We start from the raw sequence: 25625 nt of genomic DNA, 5'->3' as shown, positions 1-25625 counted from the left end.
CAATTTTAAACTTCTGAACTTGGATTGACCCTGTTGAATAATACTAGCGCTTCATTTTTCCCTATTAGTGATGGGAAGTTCGGATCATTAAAGTGAATCGGATCATTTCGATTCGTTCACTGAAATGATCCGATTCATGATCCGGATCTTCGGATCACTCAGTGTGTCTGCACGGAGTTACTGTTTTCCAGTAACTCCGTGCAGGCACACTAACGATTGGCCCCGCCCCTTTCATTATGAATCCTCCCCCCTGCCTCCAGTGATGTCAATGAAGGCAGAGAGTCGTTCAAAGATTCGGATCTTACAGGGATCCGAATCTTACAGTGATCCGGATCACTGTAAGATCCGGATCACTGTAAGATCCGGATCACTGTAAGATCCGGATCTTTGAACGACTCTCTGCCTTCATTGGCATTCTAATCATTCAGAGAATGTCACCATACTGTTATAAATAATACATTAATAATCACTGCCCCCAGGATTTACATTCCCCTTTACCTGCAACTGCACCTTAAGTTAACTTTATTAAATTAATTAAATTAACCCTCACCATTAAATTAACCCTAAACACCCCATCAACCATGTCTGCCCCTAAAATTAACCCTTAACACCCCATCAACCATGACTGCCCCTAAAATTAACCCTTAACACCCCATTAACCATAACTGCCCCCAAATTAACCCTAAACACCTCATTAAGCATAAATGCCCCTAAATTAACACTAAAGACCCCATTAAGCATAACTGCCCCCAAATTAACCCTAAACACCTCATTAAGCATAACTGCCCCTAAATTAACACTAAAGACCCCATTAAGCATAACTACCCCCAAATTAACCCTAAACACCTCATTAAGCATAACTGCCCCTAAATTAACACTAAAGACCCATTAAGCATAACTGCCCCCAAATTAACCCTAAACACCTCATTAAGCATAACTGCCCCTAAATTAACACTAAAGACCCCATTAAGCATAACTGCCCCTAAATTATCCCTAAACACCCCATTAAGCATAACTGCCCCCAAATTAACACTAAAGACCCCATCAACCATACCAATTTATTAGGTAATTTATCTGGAGTACATGCAATTAATTTAGGGGCAGTTATGGTTAATGGAGTATTTAGGGTTAATTTCTGGGGCCGTTATGGTTAATGGGGTCTTTAGGGTTAATTTCAGGGGCCGTTATGGTTAATGGGATCTTTACGGTTAATTTCAGGGGCAGTTATGGTTGATGGGGTATAAGGGTTAATTTTATGCTGATGACTGAGGGTTAATTTAATTAATTTAATAAAGTTAACTGTAGGTGCAGTTATAGGTAAAGGGGGGGCAAACTCAGGGGAATCTAAATCCTGGGGGCAGTGTGAACATTATTAATGTATTTATTTATAAAAGTATGGTATCAGTGATATTCTCTGAATGATTCGAATCTCTGTAAGATTCGGATCCTTGTAAGATCCGGATCCCTGTAAGATTCGAATCATTCGACTCTTCGGATCATTCGACTCTTCGGATCATTCGACTCTTCGGATCATTCGACTCTTCGGATCATTCGACTCTTCGGATCATTCGACTCTTCGGATCATTCGACTCTTCGGATCATTCGACTCTTTGAACGACTCTCTGACTCTAAGAGTCATCGTTCCTGTGTGAATTAATGAGCTGTAACCTAACCCCAGAGTCTGTGTCTGAGTGCTCTGCAGATGACTCACAGCTCTAGGATCAGGTTACAGCTGCATGATTCACAGACTGAACCGTTACAAACGAATCGTTCAGTCTAGTGAACCGACTCATCCGGATCACTAAAAAGAACCGGATCAAATGAACGATTCGTTCATGATCCGGACATCACTATTCCCTATTTCACTCAGTGTTTCCACACCAGTTATAAGCATCTATCAGATTTTAAGTTTGTACGCAAATGTAATAGAAATGGATAACCTGTACAAAAAAACGCACATTTTGTATAAATGTATGTTGAACCCTTATATATTTTGGAAACAGAAGTCAATAAACAAATACTACATTGTCACAGACTGGCCAAATCTATTACTACAATGCCTCGCCAACTCTCCAACAGCTGCAGATTATTTCTGACCCTCTATGGCCTCTACGACTGGGCCAAGACATAGCTCTGTGAGCAAATGCTTCGATACCTTTCTTTCAATGCAAGGTGTGTATTTATACAGTAAGCAATTTAATTAAAACATTCACCTATTAAACTAACGATTTCTTTGGATTTAGATATGTTTTGCATATACACATTAACACTTTGCACATTAGGAGTGAGCAGTGCATATTAGAGTGGTTCTAAGAATTAACCCATTCGTAGAGGTTAAAATGGCCCACAGGGCATGTAGGCAGGGCTTGTTTTGTTAAATGGACAATTGATTTGGAGTATTTGGGTTGTCATATCTCTTTCCTTTACATGATTCCTGTACCCTCCCTTGTGTACCCACTGTTGGCATTGCTTTCGACTGGATGACTGGTTTGCTTGCAGTGGGTAGAATGCTCCAGCTGGGAAATTGCCAATGTTTACGCAGCGGGCGTTCTTCTTATGATCAATTGTAGAATTGCACTGCGACTTCAGGATTGATCTGACATTAATCTTACTTTAACAGCTAGCAAGTTTAGGACTTTCAAATTTACTAGCCCTCCTCTGTAAACACGCGTATACATGTATGTGTAAGGGACTCTTTAGGAGCTATATTCTCCTAACTTCTTGAACTGAATTACAAAGGAAGATTAACTGTGATACCATTTTATGGTCATATAGTGTATGTAATAAATACTTCAGATCAAAATCATTGCAGAATTGGCATTATGATTCTCTTAATGTGAGTTGGATGTCAAGTTATAGTAAAATGTAAATCTGTTGTGACCTTGGAGTAAGCACTCAAATATGGCCATTATCTGCATTTAAGATTTTTAAAGCATTTGAGGCGAGCATTTAAATGTGGGCATTATCTGTGCAAAGGCGACATTTGAAGTGAAATCCTTTTATGAGTTGAGTCTGTAAAGTGTAAAGGAAGAAGTGGCATCATTTCTTGTGGTGTAAGAGCACACAGCGAGCATAGGAAAAGAAATGGAAATGGCCATTTTTAAAGACACCAAGGCAAATCCATATAAAACAAAATGAATGGGATTTACAGTGACCAAAAGTATAGTAGGATTCAACAAATATATTTTTGGACTGAGCATTTTTTGCAAATTACTAAAAAGAATGCACAGAATAAAGCACTGAGAAAGTTAAAGATCAAGATTACGTCTCCTGGTACAAATCTTACAATTAGAATTTTACCCACCTCATTATCTGAAGAGCTCGCGGAGAGAAGTACCTCTTGTGCATCAAAAAATTCTGACACAGATTCTGACATAGAGAGTTTTCCCTCATTAGATGCCTGCTGAGAAAGGGGCAAGCTCACGTGGATTTGCTCAGGGGTCTATAAAGGAAACACGTTTACATTGTGAAAAAGTTGCATCCCATATTCAAGACATTAATAAGACATATTAAAGTTTACAAACAAGATAAGAAAAATAATCTCCAATGAACACATCGATGTTATTGTGTTCACTTGAAGTCCTCTATAGCAAAATTGAATAAATAAAATAAAAGAAATGAATAATCCTCTTCTTCCTTTGAAAAAAGTAAGTATATTAAGTAACTGGTACTGGTATTGGTATTGAGAAAAGTGTAGTCTTCAGTTAAAGGTAACTTTTTATTGGGCCAACACAGAAAATAGCAAAACTTTGGGGGACCTTAGAGGCCTATTCATCAGATGAAATAGAGAATAGCTCTTTGAAGACCCCAAAGTTTTTGTGATTATACATCTTTTTTTTTTCATTGGCCTAATAAAAGGGTCTTAATGTGGTGGATTGGAGACCCCTATTGGTATTTTGCCAATAAACAACAAGGAATGATGATATTTACACTGGATTAATGGCAAATTACCAATCCTATCATTCGCAGATGTATATAAAAGAACACTTTTTTCCGCTCATCAGAATTGTTCACCTACTACATACCCACTCATGTCATGACTCCATCTGCAATGTCTGCAGTGCCAACCCAGATGGATACTCTATGGTACTGTAGTACTAACATACCTCCGGTATCCCCTAGCAGTTCAGGTAAACTTCCTTCCTTTGTAATTATATAGTATTATTAATGCATTTCAATTAAAAATAAGTCAGAAGAATTGTGGTCACATAACTAAAAATAATATCTATTTATGTATACCATAGCTTTTCCATCTAAACCACTCTAAAATAATATGAAAACGCACAGGGGCGTTTTCATATTAATGAAATGAAGTAATGAATCTACATTAAACGGCCGCGCGGCTGCCCATTTAAATGGACGATTCGGCCACGCCAGGCCCGTCTTTAATGCCCACAGCATCCGCGGTGGGCTGGCCGAAGTGGCCGGCACACCGAGATGCCATTGCAGCCGATGTGGCTGTGAGTCTTAAAGCGGCGGTTAGACACGCTGGCCGCTTTAAAATCATTAAGTGGCCAGCGTGCCTGCACAGTGCCGCCCAGTGTCCTGTTCCGCGTGACTCCGCCCCCTTGAGCGGCACGTCACATCGTCAATGTGATGGGCCGCTCAAGGGGGCGGAGTCACACGGAACAGCTCCTCGTGACAGCTAGAAGAGCACGTTGGAGGACAGCAGCAGTGAAGGATGGCAGCAAAAACGTATGTATTAAAAAAATAAAAAAAATAGCTGGGGTAATGGGCGGAAGGGGAGCCATATTCAAAGGGGGGGCTGCATTGGGACAACAATTAAATGCAAAATGGGGGTGGCTAGGGGGTATAAGTACATAGGGTGGTTGGGGCACCACATAAATCAATACACAAAGGTGGGGGTGGGTGGCTGGGTTCAATATACATTATTGACATTAACAATGCAAAGGGGGGCATCAATACACAAGGGAGGGGGGCTGGCTGGGGACATCACATAAATCAATACACAGGGGTGTTGGGACATAATGTACAAAGGGGGCTGGCTGGGGGGACAAATCCACATGGGGCAATACACAAGGGGTTAAAACAAACAAACAGCAAACCAGTGTGGAAAGCATTTTGGATGTGGGTGTCAGTGCCGCAGAGCCTGTCCTGGTGTGTGTGTTTGGGTGTAGCTGTGGCAGAGCCTGTCCTGGTTTGTGTGTGTGTTTGGGTGTCTGTGTGGCAGAGCCTGTCCTGGTGTCTGTGTGTTTGGCTGTCTGTGTGACAGGGCCTGGTCTGGTGTGTGTGTTTGACTGTCTGGTGTGTGTGTTTGGGTGTTGGTGTGGCAGAGCCTGTCCTGGTGTGTGTGTTTGGGTGTCGGTGTTGCAGAGCTTGTACTGGTGTCAGGGCGGGCTGTTTGGGGACAAAATTGGCTCACGCTGGGCTGTTTAGGGACAAAGTTGGCTCACTCTTGACTGTAATTTGTTAATGTTATCTTGGTGCTGGTCGGGTTCTATGTGGGCAGTGTGGACACCAGGGCTGGCTTTGGGGGTGTGCATCCTGTGATCTATGCCTGTAATTTAGGGGGTTTTATCTATACCTTTAATGCTTAGTTGTTATGTGATTTCCAGTTGATCTGTACCTGCATAACTGGGTTTGTTTGTTATTCTGTTGATCTGTATCTGCTATGCTATGTTTTCATACATTATTTATGTATACCTGCAAATACAGGGTTTGTATTTCTTATCTATACATGCACATGCTGTTTACATGTGTTGTTTATTTGATCTATACCTGAACTACAGGGAGTAAGTAAAACAGAGGTGTGGCTTAGTGAATGAGGAACAAAGGGACTCTGGGGATGATTACAGGGAGGGGCCCAAGGAAATGCCTAGGGTCCAATTTTTCCATATTTAATTTTTTTTTTTGTTTTACGAAGATTAGCTGTTTTTTAATGTATTAGACATATATTTTTTTTACTCCCAGTCCCATCACATTACATCAATATGCGTTAGAAAATCAGGAAAAGATGGGCATGGATGGTGTGCTGATTAGGTGCCGCAACGGGCCACTTGACTAGACTTGCCCTTCAGGCCTTAGGCTGACAGCCCTCCCCTGAAAACGCGAAACATGAGTCAGATATTGCAATTCTGTTTTCCAGAATCAGTAAGAGTGTGATCCATAAACCCACCTCGTTTGGACTTGGGATAATTTTTACACTGACAACTTGATCCGAAATGACAGACTCTGAGTGTATCCTGTTCAACCTACTTCTCAGCTCAGAATTGTGGTTCAGTGCCTAGAATATAATTATACGAATATGAAAATGATCAGGTTATTAACAATATACAAGTGCACTGAACTCGGCTGGAGATGTGAGAGCCTTTATTTTCCATTCTAGTGGAATGGTTAGAGTTTTACTTAACCCTCTGGTAATGTAACACAAATGGCTTAATATAAGATGTGCATGACTGTTCCTTGGACAACTGCAATGTGTGTCATGGTGTCTCCTCTCCTTTGTATGACTTTTTGGCTAAGTGTATGTCACTGTTTAATAAAAGTTTTGGATGTGGCCTTTGATCTAGACTCCCAAGGCCATAATGCCTTGCCACATACAGAGTGTCTGCCATAAAAAAATCATTAAGCATCATCATACATGTTCATCAAGGATGCCTAGTTTTTTCATTTGCATTTGTGCGTGTGTGTGCTTTTGTTGTTTTTTTAATTGGTTCATTGTTGTATAAACAAATACTAGTAAAACATGAGCTTCAGAATATGTCCTTCACATATATAAAAAAAAGCAATTGCCTTCTATTCATTCATGAACCTTGCATGTAAACCATATATACTATATGGACATAAGTATTGGGACACCTGACCATTACACCAACAGGGCCAGTCAAGTTCTTCTACACCAAACTTATCCTAGCATTTCTTTATGGACCTTGCTTTGAGCACCACTATATGGACAAAAGTACTGGGACACACCTCTTAATTATTGAAACAGGGTTTGGGCTAGAGCGAGTGAAGGAAAAGCTTACTGCTTTAACATACCAAGACATTTTAGACAATGCTATGCTTTTCTATTCCAGCATGACCGTGCCCAAGTGCACAAAGCAAGGTCCATAAAGACATGGTTGGTGTGGAAGAACTTGACTGGCCCACACAGAGCTCTGACCTCAATCCCATCTGACACATTTGGGATAAACTGGAATGGAGACTGCGAGCCAGGCCTTCTCATCCAACATCCGTGCCTGATCTCACAAATGCTCTACTGGATGAATGGACAAAATTCACAGAGAAACACTCCAAAATCTGCAAAGGACCACCTTCATATTAATGTCTATGTATTTATGATGCAATGTCATCAAAGTCTATGTTGGTGCAATGGTCAGGTGTCCCAATACTTTTGTCCATAAATTGTATAACTACCCTTCCTGTGTATGAAATGTATGCATAAATTGTTCTGTTTTCAGAAATTCAAAGATGAATTAAAAACTAAAATATGTCTTCTTTTCTTATGAACATATGGCTGTTGTGTTTTAAATGAGATGTATCTACTCTGTTATGTTTTAAAACAAATGTTTAGCCCAAGATAAAAAGAAGTACCTGAGACAGTGAGTGTCTGAGGCAGGCAATCTGCGTATTGTGGCCACTGTAATCCTGCTCAGAGACCATCTGCTTCATCTTCTCTTTTTCAATGGCAATCGTGTTATAGGCAGATTTCAAAAGAGAATGTACTGAAAATAACATGAAGGTGAGTAAATAAAACCATCAGGCTCCATCTATGTAAGTGATAATGAAAATTTAAAGAGGAACTATTACACTGCAGGCTACTCCAAAACCCGATTCATACACCTATATGCAACATATTATTTAACTATTACTTTAACTATTAAACATAATTTATCTCTTATTATCCTGCCGTGCTGAATGCAAGAGCTGCCATCTTGCTCCCACATCACAGTTTAAGGCTGCTTTGCCCACTGACTGAATAAATTTACATATACGCTGTGAGGTTGTAAACAATCTTGAATGCAGGGCCGTGGGGGCGCACAGCCACCTGATCAGCAGCTGCAGCCTCCAGGACTCCGTGGTGATTCACCACGAAGCCCCTAAAAAACGATTCTGTAGCGATTCTGTAGGGGAGGGGGCAAACGGAAAGGCCGCCTCCCCTGGGACAGTGTAGGTATTTGTATGTTTTTAAGCTGGTGTGTATGTACATGTGTGTAAAGGCAGTCGTGTGTAAGGGCAGTGTATGCATATATGCGTGTTAATGGGCAGGTGTGTGTAAAGGCAGTGTGTAAGGGCGGTGTATGTGTATATATGTGTGTGTTTGTAAGCTGGTGTGTGTAAGGGCAGTGTAGGTATTTGTATGTTTGTCGTGTGTAAGGGCAATGTATGTGTATATGCGGATTAATGGGCAGGTGCGTAAGGGCAGTGTATGTGTATATGTGTGTTTTTGGGCAGTGGTGCGTAAGGGCAGTGTATGTGTATATGTGTATTTATGGGCAGTGTATGTGTATATGCGTGTTAATGGGCAGGTGTGTGTGAAGGCAACGTGTATGTGTGTTTAGGGACAGGTGTGTGTAAAGGCAGTCTGTAAGGGCTGTGTAAATAAAACAACCTCTGTGGAAAAAAAATAGCTGGGGGGCGCAATTTTCCATTCTTGCCTCGGGTGCAAAAGGAGCTAGCTCCGGCTCTGCTTGAATGAGTCTCCTAACTTTCCCTTAAGAACAGCTACTTTTAATTTATGAAAATTTTTGAGTACCACTATGTAAATTTATTGAAAAAAAATACAGGAAGTTTAAATATTAAATCTGAGGTATAATCGCACCAATCATATCTGAAGCAAAAGGACATGATGTCTGCAGGAAAATATAAATCTGAATAATTTCAAATGTGAACATAAAACCCCCAAAATAACATTACAAGCAATAGTGGGTTTTCAGTGTTTCATTCAGTTATTCTTTATGCTCACATAGTTCACATCCTCACATATTATTAATGTTACAAAATCTAAACATATTAAAAAAACATTTGAGCCCTACTTTTTGTAAATTAGATAAAATTCTAAATGCCTCCATTGATCTACAATACAATGCTTGTTTTTTGGTATAATATACAGTACTGATAAATATTATGATGATTACACTAGACATTCTAAAAAATGTACCTTTCTGTGCCATTAAACAGAACTCCTCTTGCAGTTTGGTATAATCAGAAGCTATTTCAAGAGCATCTGCTACTTGAATTGGAGGATTTGGGAATTCAACATCTGCATAGAGATTTGGGTTAGAGGCATGAAGGCGAACAGGAGACATTGATGCACTTAGTGGTACCTGTCAACAAAGGGGAGAGACAAGGATTGCACATTTCTGTTATTAACTATATATAGAGCATAAGACATCTTTATGACGCCTCTCCCTCCCTGTACTGCGCCGAAAAAAGCATGTTATGTGAACTATTACGCTAATAGCCTTATATTTGCAAGGAAACGCCACTCTCAATCAGTTAACTACCAGACACAAAGCTAGTATGTCACAAATACAGAGACATACTAACAGTTTTTAATATACAAATAACATAATACTGTTACAACATGTAATAAATTAACTATAGTGTATGCCTCCTGGCAACCAGAAATCTACCTGTCTTTTTTTAGGGCTTTTTACCTCAAACCAGGTTTCCAGAAACCTTTTTTACTTGAGGATCATTGGTATTTTCAGATTGTGTGCATGTTCATGCATTCGTGCATAAGGAGAGACAAATTTTAAAAAAGAAAGCTATGCTCATTTTGGTTACACATAGCTGTGCACCTAGTAGTAGTAACAACTATTACATATCTGTTATGGCCTATGTCAAAATTAGCTGAAGTGCCTTAAAGTTTCAAGATACTACTGTAGTATCACCAATGGCCGATGTGGACAGATATAACATATAAGATACAGTATAAGAGTGAAGGTTGTAGTCATAGAAAAAAAATCATATTTTGTCACAAAATCATATTTTGTCACATAGTATAGTGGCACATTTTCGGGGGAGCTACTCCCAAGAATTTGGCCTCAGTATTACTATACACTATATGATCCAAAGTATGTGGACACCTGACCATCAAACCTATTTGCTTGACGTCCTATTCCAAAACCATGGGCAGTTATAATGAATTAACCCCCCTTTGCTGCTATAACAGTCTCTACTCTTCTGGGAAGGCTTTCCACAAGATTTTGGAGTGTATCTGAGGGGTATTTGTGTTCATTCAGCCAAAAGAGCAATCATGAGGTCAGGCAGTCAAGTTGGACTACTCATCTTACTCAAATCAATGTTCCAATTCACCCCAAATGTTTTCAAGGGGTTAATGTCAGGGCTCCATGCAGCCCACTCAAGTTCTTTCACACCAAGCTCATGAACCATATCTATGTGTTTTTATAAGAAGAAGAGGTGAGTTGGTTAGACCGTGTGAATTTCTCACAACAAATAACTGGCATCCACCTAAGCAGCATGGCAGTTTACTATGTAGGGTTTTGTTATTTTATTTCTGTTTTGGTTAACATTGCATTTCTTTGATATATTCAGTGTTTATGAACATGATTGTTTTTGTATTCATCACCAAGCAAATGGCATAACAGATGAAGAATTTAACTTTTCAAGTTAGATTGTTGACTTTGTGTTTGCACATTTTGACCACATGCTGTATTTTACAGCTTAAAATGTCCATTAATTTAAAGGCACCTCTACCGCCATTTAATTTGTGGTAGGATTAAATCAACTTTCCATACCTTGCATGTACATCAAAAGATGCAAAAACATAGTACAGATACATTAGCATGTCTCGATACCATTTAACTAACTAAATGTCAGGACTGTTGTTTTTTGTTTTTAAACACACTTTAGGAACGCCTTGAGGCATAATTACGTTTTGATTTTTTTTTTACAAAAATAGCAGAATAGCATTAGTTTATACTTCTGACAGTCTGACGTTAACAGTGAAACATTTCAAGTAACTTTCTGTTTTGGACACCTACCAGGGTGATTGCAATGTTAAGCCCTGGTCAGATAAGCAATATCTAACAATTTAGAGGTGAAAGGAACAACAAAGACAATTATTGACTATAACCCTAACATGTCTGCATTATGAAGGGGTGTGATGACATCTAAATATTGTACCTGAAGTTGTATTTTTGCATCTTTGCTGACACTTTTTGTTCTCCATCTCCTTGTAGCGCGCTTGTCTTTCTTTGACATATCTACACAATTAGCCTAAATCGCACAGTTAAAAGCAACATAAAGCTGTTAGACATTGCACAAAAGACAGAAGCACAATACAGGCATGCAGACAAAGTATTAGTAAGCATTTAACATATGATCCCCAGGCAGCTGAAGCATTCCTGCTCAGAGTACAGCAAAAAAAGAAAACAGATATATGTATAGATCTACATTACACGTATTTATATAGCGCCAGCAGATTCCATAGCGCTGTTATATTATCAGAATGTTTATGCCTCTGCGATCCTGAGATCCTGAACCAGGTTACAACCATGTCAGTTGCCAAATGTTTATTCTGTTTTAAAAACCTGCAATGCAAATCTGATAAAAATGCGATAGGATTTCATTGTTGCAGCACGAGACCGGGGATATACGGCCAGTGGTCACACACCGTTGAAGCGGCAGATTGGGTGAATATCGGTACCCTGCACCACAATTGCTTTCATAATCTCCAATGTGTATTAATGAATAAAAACCCCAATGCTTACTGAAACAGGTCTGAAAAGTATATAGTGTAAAGCCAATGATGATGCAAGCCATTACGCATTAGTAAAGCCAGTATTAGTGCAAGACGACCCTACAAGCTTCTACCTCCTAGATTTGTCTACTAATCTCCCTGAGCTGCCCTCAGTTGAAATATATGCCAAGTAGCCAAGAACACGTAATTTGCCAAGTATACATAAAGGCCAAATCCAGCCATCAAATGCACTTTTATTGCATTTAATGTGTGAGTGCCCCCTTTAAATTTCTATATGTTCTTTCCTGCCACTGGTTCCGGTCAACCAGTGATTAGAAACAGACCACGATGGAGGAAGCTGCTGTGGAGCTGCAGATGCATCTGTGGAGCTGCAGCTTCTCCCAAAGGTAAGTGATGATTTATTTGCAGGTTTAAAGAATGTAAATTAAAGTCCTTACAAAGTCCGTTAGTATGCATTCTTTGTTTAGGAGGCTGCCAGGGACACAGTTGTATCCCTTTAAATGTCATTAGACACAGGTAATGATATGTTTCCACAGACACTGAAAAGGCTTCTCAAATGTTTCGGGGTTTGTATGCGATTAAAACTTACAGAGTGCAATCAATGATATCTAACTTTAAAGTGACTTGAATATATCTTTTTATGTTTTTACATACCATATTGGCTCGGATATAGGCTGCCCCCGTATATAGGCCGCACCCTAAAAGTTTGGTGCTTTTTTAAAGAAAAAGTTGTATACGCGTATTGCGTAGATGTCCCCCGCCGGCCCCGCAAGACACCCGGGAGTCTGCTCTGGTAAGTCTTGGGGTAAGAGGTAAAACGCATCGTGCGGACGGTCACCGGCTGCGGCAATGCGGGTAAACAACCTCCGCAGCCGGTGGAAAGTGCTGGCAAGGGAGGGCGTCTGAGCGTATCGGAGAGTAGGATGCAGGTCGCCTGCACCGCTGCGGGGGATCTGTATCCTAACCCCGCTGCCTGCATGTCCCGGGCGTCGGGCGCTAGACCCCGAATATAGGCCGCACCCCCACTTTAAAGACTTAAAGTGGGGGGGAAAGTGCGGCCTATATTCGAGCCAATACGGTAAATATCCTGTTTGGAAAATATATAATGAATACTCTGCAACACATTTAGCACTTTATTACATTATACTATATACATATATATATATATATATATATATATATATATATATATATATATATATATATATATATATATATATATATATATATATATATATATATATATATATGCTTTCTCACAGGATACTGTTAATATCATCCACAGACAAATTAATTAAGTTGTTTACATTTCTCAAAAAACATATTAAACCCATGTAACATCTAAAACTTGTTTTGTTTCTCTCAATTAAAGAAAACCTTAATTTATAATTTTGGTAAAGAAGAATTGTATTCTGGAATGGAAGCAACATTCATAATGCTTATATCCCGATTACTATGCGTTTAGTAAATAAATGGATGGCTGAGATAACATATAATAATAATAATAATAATAATAATAATAAGTAACGTTGTGGAGTATGCCCTTGTGAGTCAGTAGGTGTCAGTAAAGGACCAGTATTCTTGTGCATCCGGCCATAATGCCCGTGTGCTAAACTTTAGCCTCCCATTCGTCTCTGAGCCTTTGAGAATTCAGTTTGATGCTCCTGCTTCTACTAGAGTCGAGGGAATCCAACAAATCACACATTAGTACATTGCACTTTTTGTGAGATTCCTTTAAACCTTTGAGGACATAGTGGACTGAAACACCACCGGTAAAATATATAGTTGGCTTTTGGGCCTGTCAGGGTACAGCCATGGCTACAGCGTTTTAAAAATAGATATTTTTAAACAAATAGTCCTGTAATTTTCGGGGGGGGGTTTTACCCAATAGTTTATCAGATCACTGTTACCCACATCAAAGAACCAGCTGTGGGGTTTTTTTTTTGGTCCCTATTGAAGTAAAGAATTAATTGTGACATAAAACATTATCTTGTACTAATGAATAGCTCTGATGTAACACATGTGAATCACTTACACGCTCAAACTGTCCATACCTGCATATCAATGAAGTTGGGAGCAGACTGCGTCCTTTGAAGAATTTCTAGATTGTGAAGTAACTTGCTAAGCTCTATCAGGTTTGACTGGCACTGTGTTAGATCTAGCCCCAAAAAAACACATAATTAAAAGAAAGATGATATAAAATATACTCCAGAAAACCATTAAGGTGAATAGTTCAATGTACATATATTTACATACATTAACAAAGCATGCATTTATATAAGTAGGTAGAGATAAGCACAGAGACAATGTCGGAAAAGGGGATTCCAGGTGCCAGCCTTCATCTAGGGGTAAAAAAGTTTAAATCGACACAGCTCGAATAATAACAAAAAATGGCTTCTTACAATATATACACTCCAGCAGCCTTACACTTTAATTATGCGAGTCTATCACCAATAGCCTTTGTGACTACCAAGTTATCCAGGAAGATTCTTAACACCACAATGAAAGTATACATTTTTAAGATACACAGCTTTTAAAACAGTTTAGCCATTGTAGACTGAACTCCATGGTAACCGTGGTGACTAGGTAGTGACCCAACCTCGGGGAAAAGACCATCTCTGTTTCCATATTCTCCTATGCGTTGTTATTCCTCTAAACTTGCTGCACTTGAATAGATGGGTCCCACAGAATGGATGTTTTGACAATTTAACATAAAATATACTGAGAGGCTAAAATGACTCGTAGCTGTAGAGCCGTATTTTTCATTTTCGCAGAGATTTTATAGACTTTAGTTTATGAGCTTCGTCAGCGCCGGCCCGACAATGGAGCCGAGTGGGGCAACCGCTCCAGCCCTTTTTTTTTTTTAAAGCCGAGAAGAGAGAGAGAGAGGGCGCCGAGTGGTTTTATCTTACCATGTTGTCAGTACCCACTCGGCGCCCCTCTCTCCTCTGCGAGCCCTCTAGCTCGGTCTCGGTGCCGGCTTGTAATGTTGAGCGCCGGAAGATGACGTCATTTTCGGTGCTCAGCATTACAAGCCGGCACCCAGACCGAGCAGGACTGCTGAAAGGTAAGTATGGGGGGGGAGGCGGGGAGAGGAAGGGTAGATAATGGGGGGTAGGGAGAGGAAGAGTAGATAATGGGGGGGGCGGCATTTTAAACTTTGCCCCAGGCGGCATTTTGTCTTGGGCCGGCCCTGAGCTTCGTAGAAACAAAACAAGAAAACACAAATAACAATAAATAATATCCCCGCAGAGAAGTGCTACGTCATTTGCCTGTAAGACATTGCGTTATAACAAAGATCACTTGCCTTCTGCACATTTGTCCATTTCTTCAGAGTCTTGCAGCCACGCAGCCACCTTACTCTGGCCAGTGGTACACGTGGCAGGGAGGCTGCTGCACGGGACGGACGGCTGCCACAAAAAGTTGTTCTGTGGTACCTATTAAAAAGGCATAGGGGGCATGTAATGAACGAGCAGTAGTATAACCTGTCAAACTCCACGTCTCTTGCTACATGGTACTTTCCTACTAAAACTGCACCAGTACAGAAGATGCCAATACCAATAAATACTTTGTTTCAATTAATTGCAAAAATGCCTTAAAAATGGCACACGTGGCTAGGCACATGTGACAAATCAGATATATTTTTAACATTCAGGGTTTTTTGTATCTCCAACAATTAGCTATATACATGGAAGTGGAATCTATAACGTAGAATTCATCCAAGACATTGTCAAATTCCAAATTCAGTTAATAAGCGCCTATGCACTAAAGAGGGAGACATTTCATAAAAATATGTATATATATTCAGATCACAAGGAAAGTAAGAATGTTTAGAATCTTCATCACAAGACAAAAACATAACAATAAAAATTCCACGGAGTATTCAAATGGACAAGTGTGTTACCACCTGATCCGACAGCATCGAGTTTTTGTGCCACAGGAATTTTTATAATTGTACAGCAAATGGTAATTTTCTACGCTTGGACAAACCTTCAAACCTTTTCTTTTACTTTCTTCTTGTTTTTGAAATTTGTTTTTGTTTTTGTTTTTTTACATTTGTTTCTTTTTCGGTTGATTACATTGAAAACTATATGACAGCTTTAGCTTTTTATTTCAGCTAAAGGGTGTGTATGATCTAACCGAGCATTTTTGGGTATCCCAAGCGTTAAAAGGCTAAAAAAAGGGTGCGGGTGAGTTGATTCTAGATGCTTGATCACGTTTGCACTGCTAGAGCAAATCTGTAGGCAGTTACAAAATACAGTTTATGCTTTTTAAAGGTTTTGAGGAGTTTTTTCAGATTGGTGTTTGTGTTAGCTTTTTGAAACATTTAGGATTAGTGAGTTGGTAGGAGATAGTGTTTAACTAATGGGTTACTATATTGTCATGTCTCTTCATGTCTCTTCTGGTGAGGAATTACAAGTCAAGTAATCGGTTAGGATTTTTTAGGATTTTTAGACTTTTTTTGCAATGGACGATGCTTATTTGGCTTATTTGGGATTATCTGGTTTGTTCGAAATTTTTGAAAAAGGGTTAGTAGAAATCCTTTTGAATTTGGGTCTCATTCTTTCAGGATTAGGGTGGCTACTCTAACATCCAGATGGAACCTAAGTGATGACATTATTCAAACGATTGGTAGATAGGAGTCAGGCCCTTTTAAGAGCTATGTTAAGACACATTTTATTGGAATATATTAGTGAACAGGTGGGTAGGCAATGTTAGTGTTTGTTTGTCATTTGGTTTTGCGGGATGTCTGGTTCGTATTGTTGAGCATTCAGAGTTTTTTTGGGCTGCAAGACGACCACAGTTGCATTAGTTGGGTTTGGATTTGTCTGAAGCTCAAGTTAGAAGGGTAGGGGATCAGGGTCTCCGTTAGGAGGGTGTTTATTTGGAATGGTACAAGCAGCTGCTGATACATGTAGAGGCAATGATTTGTGTGCTCAGCCAGTAAGAAATACATAATATAAAATGTGATTTATTACGGCTACAATTAGTTGGTCTGAAATCACGCCTCGTGGTTTTGGCGGGGAACCGGTTTTTAACAGGTGTGAATAAAGCAAGACGTAGAGTCAGTAGAACAGGGTCAAGATTTGTGGTGTATAAAAGGTGGTCTGGTAGCAAAACATGCTGAAATTAAGGGTGATCTGTCCGGCATGCTGGTGCTGCGTCCATTTCTTAATCAAACCCGGTGTATATGTATGCATATCACTTTAAATGGGGCAACAAACCTGCATTAGAGGGCAATACAAAGGTCATGTCCTGCAAGATAGTATAAAATGAATTTTGGCTGGATTATAATCTTCTGGATTAACAATACATTTCTTATTTTGTTCAAGAAAACGTAGATAGCTTTTCTGAAGAATGCCTGAAAACCACTTAATCGTCAGTATCATAATCTACAAATAAAAATCCTATGAGGGTCTGTCATTGTAAAATATGATAAAGAGTGTTGCTGAAAATGTGCCTATTATAAAACTTCGCAAAATGCCTCAGGGACAGAAACAGCCATTCACTTGTCATTGCAGATTAAGAGGTTATTTTAACTGCTCAAGCATCACCTATTAAACTGAATTTATCGACAGCAGGTGTTAGTGTGCCATTATTTATCTCTGGAGGGAGTCAAAATATCACGTTGCACCGATTTCTTTTCTCCGTTCTAACAATAAATCCAACTACGGGTGGTAATGACACCTTTGCTAAATAACCGATTTTAATAAACACAATTAGTATTATTTATTGTTTTATATAGCGCCACAATATTCCATAGCACTGTACATGATCACCGTTTGCCTACAGCATTCAAAATATTTTTTCCTTTTAAGATCGGAATACCCGAGGAAATTGTAGTGCTTGAAACCATGCTGGCACAAACTGGGTAAATTATTCATCATCAGCAATATTTCCCCCAAAAAATATTATATTAATATATCTTATTTGTAAAATCATAACTCCTGAATGGGGAAATACATCAAAGTCAATAATACTGAAATATACACCTTTCAAGAAAAGCCATCAATAATTTGCATCTGAATTTCGAGTATGTCTCTAGTGGGTTAGCTGTTATAAATAGCAAAGAGAGACACTCAGATATAGAATGTTTCCAACTCGGGACAATTCAAGGATGCAACAGAAAACTTGTTCGCGTTAAGCTAAGATAACCTGACCTTTGTCATTCACATTAAAACCAAGGAAGGAGTTATATACGAGTTTTATTTTTTTCCTTATTATCTTTAATGTTATATTAGCCCATCTTCCAGTTCTTGACATGAGATGTCATCCTACACACATTTTCTATAGATAGTGTTATTCTATAAAATAAGTATTTTCTCCCCACAGCAATGTACTGATTAACCTCAGGGCATTGACTGCCATCTGACCCTTATTTACTGTATTGATGTTTTACATTTAAAAGTTATTTTCTGGAGACCATGTATAGGACATCAGCTTACCAAAGCGGGTCATCAGGAATCATTTGTGGTGATAATTTTAATTTCAGAAGATCTAACTAATTTGGGGAGATCCTGAAACACACTAAACACGTCTATTAATTTAGTACAAAGGCTCTATACCCCCTTCTACCACTGCTACCGCCAACAACGCAGAAGCAGCTGTACAACATGTGTGATCTTTGTACAGAGTACAGGGATGGCCATTTCCATCATTTCTTGACCATTACCGGTATCATTATACTCAAGATTTGTGCAGGAAACAACACTGTTATACATTTCAGCAAGAAAAATGGTAAGACTAGATGGGCCACACTGATCTTATCTGCAGTCAAGTTATGTTTATATGCCAGAAAATTAGCTCAATTGAACTACCAGGAAAAGAGAATTATGACTGAAATAGATATTTACTGAACTAAGGTATATCAGCCAACTTCAGAGGGATTATAGTAATAACCACTACAGACACACTAAACATGCGTGTGCAGATTCCATGCGCTGGTTTACATGGGAGTTACAGAGTGTCCCACGATACCCCCATATGGATGAGCAGAAATGGCTCCCATTACTTTCCTACTAATCAGTGGCTGCTTCAAAACGTGGACAGTAGAGAGGGGAGTACACTGCAGCTCTGTTTCTATAGCGGTGTAGCAAAGTAAGTGCTTTTTTAACTTTGTTACAGCTGCAGAATGCTTATTACAAGTACTACTCTAATAGATTGTTGGTGGTGCTGTATAGGATGTTGGACTATCGCCTTAATGACAACGGATGCAAAGGATGTAAATGACCAGTGCTAAATCCGAGAACAGAAATCTAAAGCTAGAACCTTCTCTCTTAAAATAGGGTAGTTCATGAAATACATGCAAACTTCAAGCTCTCTTCAAGCGTATGTGCTCAAATTTCACATTTTTATGACATCCTTGGCTTTCTAGTTTCAAGTTCCTGAAATGCTGGATGTGAACCAGTGCTGCCAAATGTCATACATCTTGATCAAAACATGTGAAAATGATTCACAATATTTAAACTAGGAAGGGGGTCCAAAAAAGCAGAAGAGAAATAATGTAGCCTGGCCTTTGTTTAGGAAATTAGCCTATTTCATGAAAATAAAAACAATACAGCAGTTGGATTTTTATAGCCTGTATGAGAAGCCTTGAAAATATGGAAATGTTACTAGTAGAATAAATACTGTACCACAGATGCAGTCAGGAGCACTGCAGTTTTGATCTATTCTCCATTATAAACCTATTACTCATACAAGCGGTCAGATTAAGAGTTTTAGTTTCAGTTTCAAATCATAAAAAAAAGAATTTTACCATAACCATGTATAAACGTCATTGTATGGGATACCCCTAATAAGTGGTCATTGATCACACAACGAACACATGAAAAGCTATACACACCTTTCCCTCAGGAGCTGTAACATTTGCTGCTGGTGAGGACTCAGTAGTTGATGTTGATGGAAACATGAGGAAGTTGGCATCTCTTGGAGACCTCACAATTTCATTCTGGCGGTATAGTCTATGATGACGTAACTTTGTTACCCATGCATCAAATGTATCCTGAGATTTCACCTATGGATAGCAAAAACAGTATTCAAATAGCTATCTTATTGTAAAAACAACGTGTAGACTTTGGCATCATTGTCCCTCTAGATGTAACGCAGATATAATGACAGTAAGATTTTCCAATTAATGGTATTTGCCAGTTCTAACAATGAATTTCAGATATGTATAAAATGGAAAATTAAAGCTGTTTGTAGTCAAACTCCGCAACATTGTTTCAAAGCCAAAAATACAGTAATTTTGTAAAAAAAAAAAAAAACCCTAAGAAATGTACAGAGGATTACATTTGTGTAGATGTGTGTAATGAATTCTAGACAAAGTTTTTATGATCTAACACTTGTACCCCATTATGTACAAGTTGTTTTCTTTGGCTACAGTGCATTTTTCTTTTAAGACTATACTATAATTGCTTTCAGGAATTAATTAATGAGCTGAATATCAAATCATATATTTTGAACCACCAACATCACCATTTGATATTTTGACAGGTCACTGAATCTAGGTCAGTATTCAATGTATTTCATAAACATATAGTAAACATACCTGAGTAAACATACCTGAGATATGCACAAAAGGGTCTGTACATGAAAGCTAATTAACCAAACAGGTTATTCCTTTGATTTGCAGGATGGGCTAATGGACTCTTGTCTAGTCCTCCACTCCCATCCCATTCCTACACAAAAATTACCTTCTACAATATCCTGCTAATTCTGGTGTTTAAAAGGATGGGTTAGTAAGGAACATTTAACCATAAATGTTTCATCCCATACACACACATCTTACTTTTGCTCTGTGATCAAGTAGACATATAAAAAGACATGGTTTAAATATTAGCCTGGACAAAACATGAGACCTGAGAATAAAGAACCAACCTTAAGATGATAAATATTTTCCTCTGTGTCCAGGTCTATTCTGCGAGTTTTCTTCTTAATTGACATGACAGACAAGCCAACATCAATACTCCCGTGGACCTTTCCTTTTTGAGTCTAATATGTTTTTTTTAACATACAAAAAAATAATAAACATGTTACAGGAAACCTATATCAAAATTCTTAATTTTATTATGGAATAGTGATCGACATGAAGATTTTGCTCCGGTTTCCATTATTTTAAAGGCTTAATATATCAACAATGCAATTGTACATACAGTTTACTTTGTTGCATGTCTTTCCCACTTCTATTGTGTTTTGTATTGCTTTGCAAGTGTTATCATTTAAGGTAATGAGACTTCAGTCGCGTCTGCTAATCCTTAACTATTTAGTGTTAAAAATAATGTACGTATTTTAGACACAAAGACTTTCATGAAATAGTATGTCATTAATGATTATTCAACCAGTATGTGATTTCTATGTAATGGAGATATAGGTTTATGGATTTCACAGCTTTTAAATGTTCTGCTCCAGACCAACAGTTCAAAGAATTCCCAACAAAATGTATATACACACACACAAGTTAAAAAAAAGTTTAATCAGACTCACATCGATTGGAGATTTGGAATATTTCAATATGCCATTTTCCAACACAAAGAACCTCTGTAAGAAAAGGAAAAGTACCTTTAGCATAAGGACAAAATATAAAAAAGTGTTAAAAAAAATAAATCACCAACCAGTTTCTAATAAAGCTAATAAAGCCGTCATTTTCTAGAGATTGGAGAACTCTTATGGAATTATAGGTGGGGAAAGGACCTTCTTAATGTATTTATTACATTAGAACATTCGGCATTAAAAACGTTAACTTAATCGTGTCTGCCACCCTGCCCTAGGTTTAAAATGTTAAACAGTGCTCCAAGTAACAAAATAAGTTGGATAACCCTATAGCAAAGCATACCTTGTGCCATCCTTTCAGAGGCCATTTCCTTTTCTTCACCATAAATCCTTCATGTTTCTCTGGCTTTTGGACATTTGTATGTCCGATCTTCAGCCCTTCTATGATCTCCCAATTGTCTACTTCCTGTAACAATTAATGGTTCAACAATTACAAGACGTGATCACAATCCACTTTCAGATGACAAGAAGAAAGATTTTCCCCTGGTCACTTTCCCCTTCAGAAAGATAAGAGTGCAGAGGACAATGGACAAGCAATGTTTGCTATATAATCCGATACACAATCATGCCTTTGACCTGATAAATGAGACCAATCAACATGCACACAATCTTTCCCACGGGGGTTTCAATACACTTAATTTTAGTGATTAAATCAGAATGTTTTCTCTCTTTTCATTAAATTCATTTTTAATGTGTTTTAATTTCATATTGCCCTGTTGTTAAGACAACAGACCAATTTACTGAGTAAGTACAGTGTAATAATAGAACAGATCACTTTCCTTTTCCCTGCAGACATGGAGCATTGTCTCAGCTATATGCAATTAAGTGATATACCTCTCGATGCTAACATTTTATTTTTCCTGCCCAGATTTTCCTTCCACTCTAACACACCGTCGATTTAACAGCCGACACGAACCACTGTCATTCCCCTACCAACCATAAAAGGGAATCATTATATATATATATATATATATATATATATATATACACACACACACACACACACACACACACAAACACATGTATGTAACAGATGCTGGACCCCCATTTTATGAAAATGATTGGTACTGCAATTTTAGATGTATTTTATTTTATTTTAGTTTCCATTTTCTATGTATATTAATAATCTACATCTGTTTTTTGGTCATTGTTGAATGTGTGAATTGTGTCTCCATAATGCAATGCCATTGTGTTATGTGTTAATCCTTTCCTGTTTCCTGTCTATTACTCCTCACCTGATAAAGTGGCTATATAAGCTATGCCCAGTCCCAATAAAGACTGTTCTCTTGCATCCCGACTGGTGTGTTTGTTTGAAGCTTGTTTACCCAGAGTATTACTTTGTTCTCTGCTCATCTTGTAGCTGGACAGATTGTGAGAAAGCAAGCAACGACAGCCACAGAGGTCCTGCTAGACCACCTGGTTTCTCATTACACTGATGGCAGTAGTGGCATCTGATACTCATTGTAGACGTCCAAGCCACCACCTCGGACATCAACAGAGTCAGGATGGACGCCAAGCAGCCCAAGGACTACTGTGAAACAGACAAAGGACTCATCTTTTACAGAGAGTTCCTGAACCACCTCGACAGTAATGCCACAGAGTTCTGGGTCCTCAAGATTGTGGATGTTATTATTAAAAAACACAGAGAAGAAAAGATGAAGGTACAGAGATGCTGGACAAGAGAATCACAAAAGCTGTTGGAAGAGCCAGAATGCGAACAGCAGAGCCCCATTGTCACGGCTCTATGCTGATTTTAAATGAGAAGCCTTTCCTCCCTGTGTCAGGCTGAATCAGCAGTCTTGCATTCCCTGTGTCAAGACTAAATCAGCTGATGTCTAACTAACTGCCACCTAAGTACCATAGTTACCCAGTTGGCTGCTATCAGGTAATTCCTTTCAGGCTATGTAAGCAGCCAGTTCCATTTCCTCTTTGCCCTTGTGTCTGTTCCGGCCTCCAAGTGTGTTACTTTGTATCATGTGTTCCTGTGTATGACCTGGCTTCGTCTGACTTCTGTCCTGGCTCCTGTTCCCTGGGTATTGCATACTGACTTCGCTGATCTTCGTATTCCTGAACCCGGCTCGTCTGACTACCCGTCCTGGCTAGCGAACCCGGCTTGTCTTTTGACTACGATTCTTCACTTTGCATTTGCTTTATTGAAGGTGTTATTATATTTCACTTTTTGTGTCTGTATGGTTCTTGGTCCCTTACACCCATCCACTTTGGCGGATTAAAGTACAGAGGTGCAGAACAGGAGAACACCCACAAAAGTCAGAAGTGCTGGGATACGGGATGCCAGAACCCCATCCACATTAGTAGACTGGGATGCAGGGATGGATGGCATCAGAGCCTGATCCCTGGGCTATTAGAGGTATAGGGATACAGAGCTCCAGAGCCTCATCCACTGCGGCAGTCAGAAGTGCTGGGGTGTCAGATTCTCGTCCCCAGTGATGGTCAGAAGTGCCGGGATGTCGGATGTCAGAACTTCATCCACAGACCAATCTGAGATGGCAGGATGCAAGGCGCTAGAGCCTCATCCCCAGTGGCAGTCAGAAATTTTCACGAAAACACACTATGTGAGTGTAGCGCCCACAAGAAAAGAGGGAGTTCCTGGGCCTGGTATCACCAGCACTAAATTACAATGGCCTTTCGACGAGGGATAGAAAGTTAGGATCCACATTTACACTGAGGACAAAGACAAACTCACAGTACAATCTGTTTATGATCTCTTATAAGGCTGGACATTTTTAATTCTCTCTTTTTATTAATTTAAATAATGATTGCTTGTTGGTGTGGAATCTTAGGATGTGATACCAAAACAGGAGGATCTGGACCATACTTAAATGATGATGAAGATTGAGTAACAGGACTTTGTACTTATGAGACGAACGAGATGATGAGCACCTGAAGTCTTGCAAGATGGGAATTTATTATGGAATTTTATGGATACGGAGATGGACCACACTAAATTATTCAATATACATTATTGTATATAATTATACAACAAAGTTAAGTAATTAGTGAGGTAGCACAAAAGTCAATGTAAAATTGCAGTCCCAATAATTTTCATAAAATGGGGGTCCATCATTCGTTACAACATACTGTACATACACACACATACATACTGTCTTGTATCCCCTGTCATAAAAATGACATACCCTTCGAATGTATGTCTCTCTGTATGAAGGCATTTAATTAAGCTGCAGTGACAATGCTTAAACATATTTCAGAGCACACTGCACTGGATATAACTCACTAGTAACAAAAGTGTTTGTAAAGAAACAATTTAGTACAGTAGTGAAACACCCCATAAACAACAAAGGATGGAGTAGATTTTAGCTGTACATGCTTAGATAGTTAGTTACGTAGTAAATCATTAATTGAATAGTCTAAAAATGTAAATCTGTCAATAAACTCTCAAATAATAAATACTAATAAAATTAATTTCTCAAAAATTAAAACAAAAATAGGTAAAATAGAAAAATAATTATTGAATTAATGTTTTGTTTTGGAGAAATTAACACCATTCAATTATGATATATATATATATATATATATATATATATATATATATATATACATATATCAAACAAAAACTTAAGTGAGGAGGTTGAAAGGTATGCAATGTCACGGACACAGATGAAAGATTAAATGAAAAATATAGAATGTACAATATAAAGAAATTAGATGTTGTGGATAATATTATTATACATCAAAGGAACACTTATTCTTACCTGTCTACTGTCCCTTTGTGAAGACGATGAAGAGGAGGCACTTTTGTGCGTAGGGGTGGTTTTGTGAGCTGGAGACATTCCTTTCTCTTCTGAACTCATCTTCAAAGATCAAGATGGTTTTAATGTGCCAATGGGAACATATCAGACTTCTTGCTTGATCATACAGTATTGTACATTTGGAAGTTTTTCCAAATAAATTAATTCATCTCATAGTCCATGTTCAACAGACAGAAGAATCTAAATTAAGAAAGAACAAACGATATAGTTTGAGTGTGAAATAAAATTGGATGTAAAAAGAATACAACTCCATGTGTGCTGCCTGAACTAAGGGATCAATAAGTGGCCTAGGACCTCGAGCAATATTTAATACAAATTCTGCCAACTCACTCTGTGTAGCGTCTGCTGTTTTCAATCACAAGCATCCAGACACCGAGGGTTGTTTATTTTGAGCTCTGAAGGCTCATTTGCCTTGGATGACTTTTCATTATATCCACGGCAGGGTCTGCGAGAGATCCAAAGCTGTCTAATCTTCCAGTGACCACAACATTACAATAGTGCATACAATATGCAAAACCATAAAAAAAATAAAAACAAAGCCTTCAAGCCTTTTTGTTGCCAGTAAATAAACACCTTACTGTACAATTTTACACATTATC

General features: G+C 38.6%; 1 protein-coding gene across 1 annotated transcript in view; it reads right to left on the bottom strand.

Annotated features, from left to right (window-relative positions):
• Positions 1–25068, bottom strand: part of LOC149285997 (oxysterol-binding protein-related protein 6-like) — a 32544-nt gene extending 7476 nt beyond the window's left edge. Inside the window, exons 1-12 of the mRNA XM_089494683.1 lie at positions 24970–25068; positions 21522–21644; positions 21173–21226; positions 20567–20680; positions 19533–19703; positions 14997–15126; positions 13744–13847; positions 11113–11205; positions 9122–9287; positions 7555–7685; positions 6137–6244; positions 3305–3442 (exon numbers count right to left, since the gene is read on the bottom strand). Coding sequence (XP_089350809.1) covers positions 3305–3442; positions 6137–6244; positions 7555–7685; positions 9122–9287; positions 11113–11205; positions 13744–13847; positions 14997–15126; positions 19533–19703; positions 20567–20680; positions 21173–21226; positions 21522–21644; positions 24970–25068 — 1431 coding nt within the window. The remainder of the gene's footprint in view (positions 1–3304; positions 3443–6136; positions 6245–7554; positions 7686–9121; positions 9288–11112; positions 11206–13743; positions 13848–14996; positions 15127–19532; positions 19704–20566; positions 20681–21172; positions 21227–21521; positions 21645–24969) is intronic.
• Positions 25069–25625: the final 557 nt, after the last annotated feature.

This window comes from Sceloporus occidentalis, unplaced genomic scaffold (genome assembly GCF_023333645.1).
Source record: "Sceloporus occidentalis isolate IW3139 unplaced genomic scaffold, rSceOcc1.0.p SCAF_74, whole genome shotgun sequence".
NCBI classification, from domain to species: domain Eukaryota; kingdom Metazoa; phylum Chordata; class Lepidosauria; order Squamata; family Phrynosomatidae; genus Sceloporus; species Sceloporus occidentalis.
Note: the sequence above shows the minus strand (reverse complement) of the source record. Positions and strands in the feature narration are given on the sequence as shown.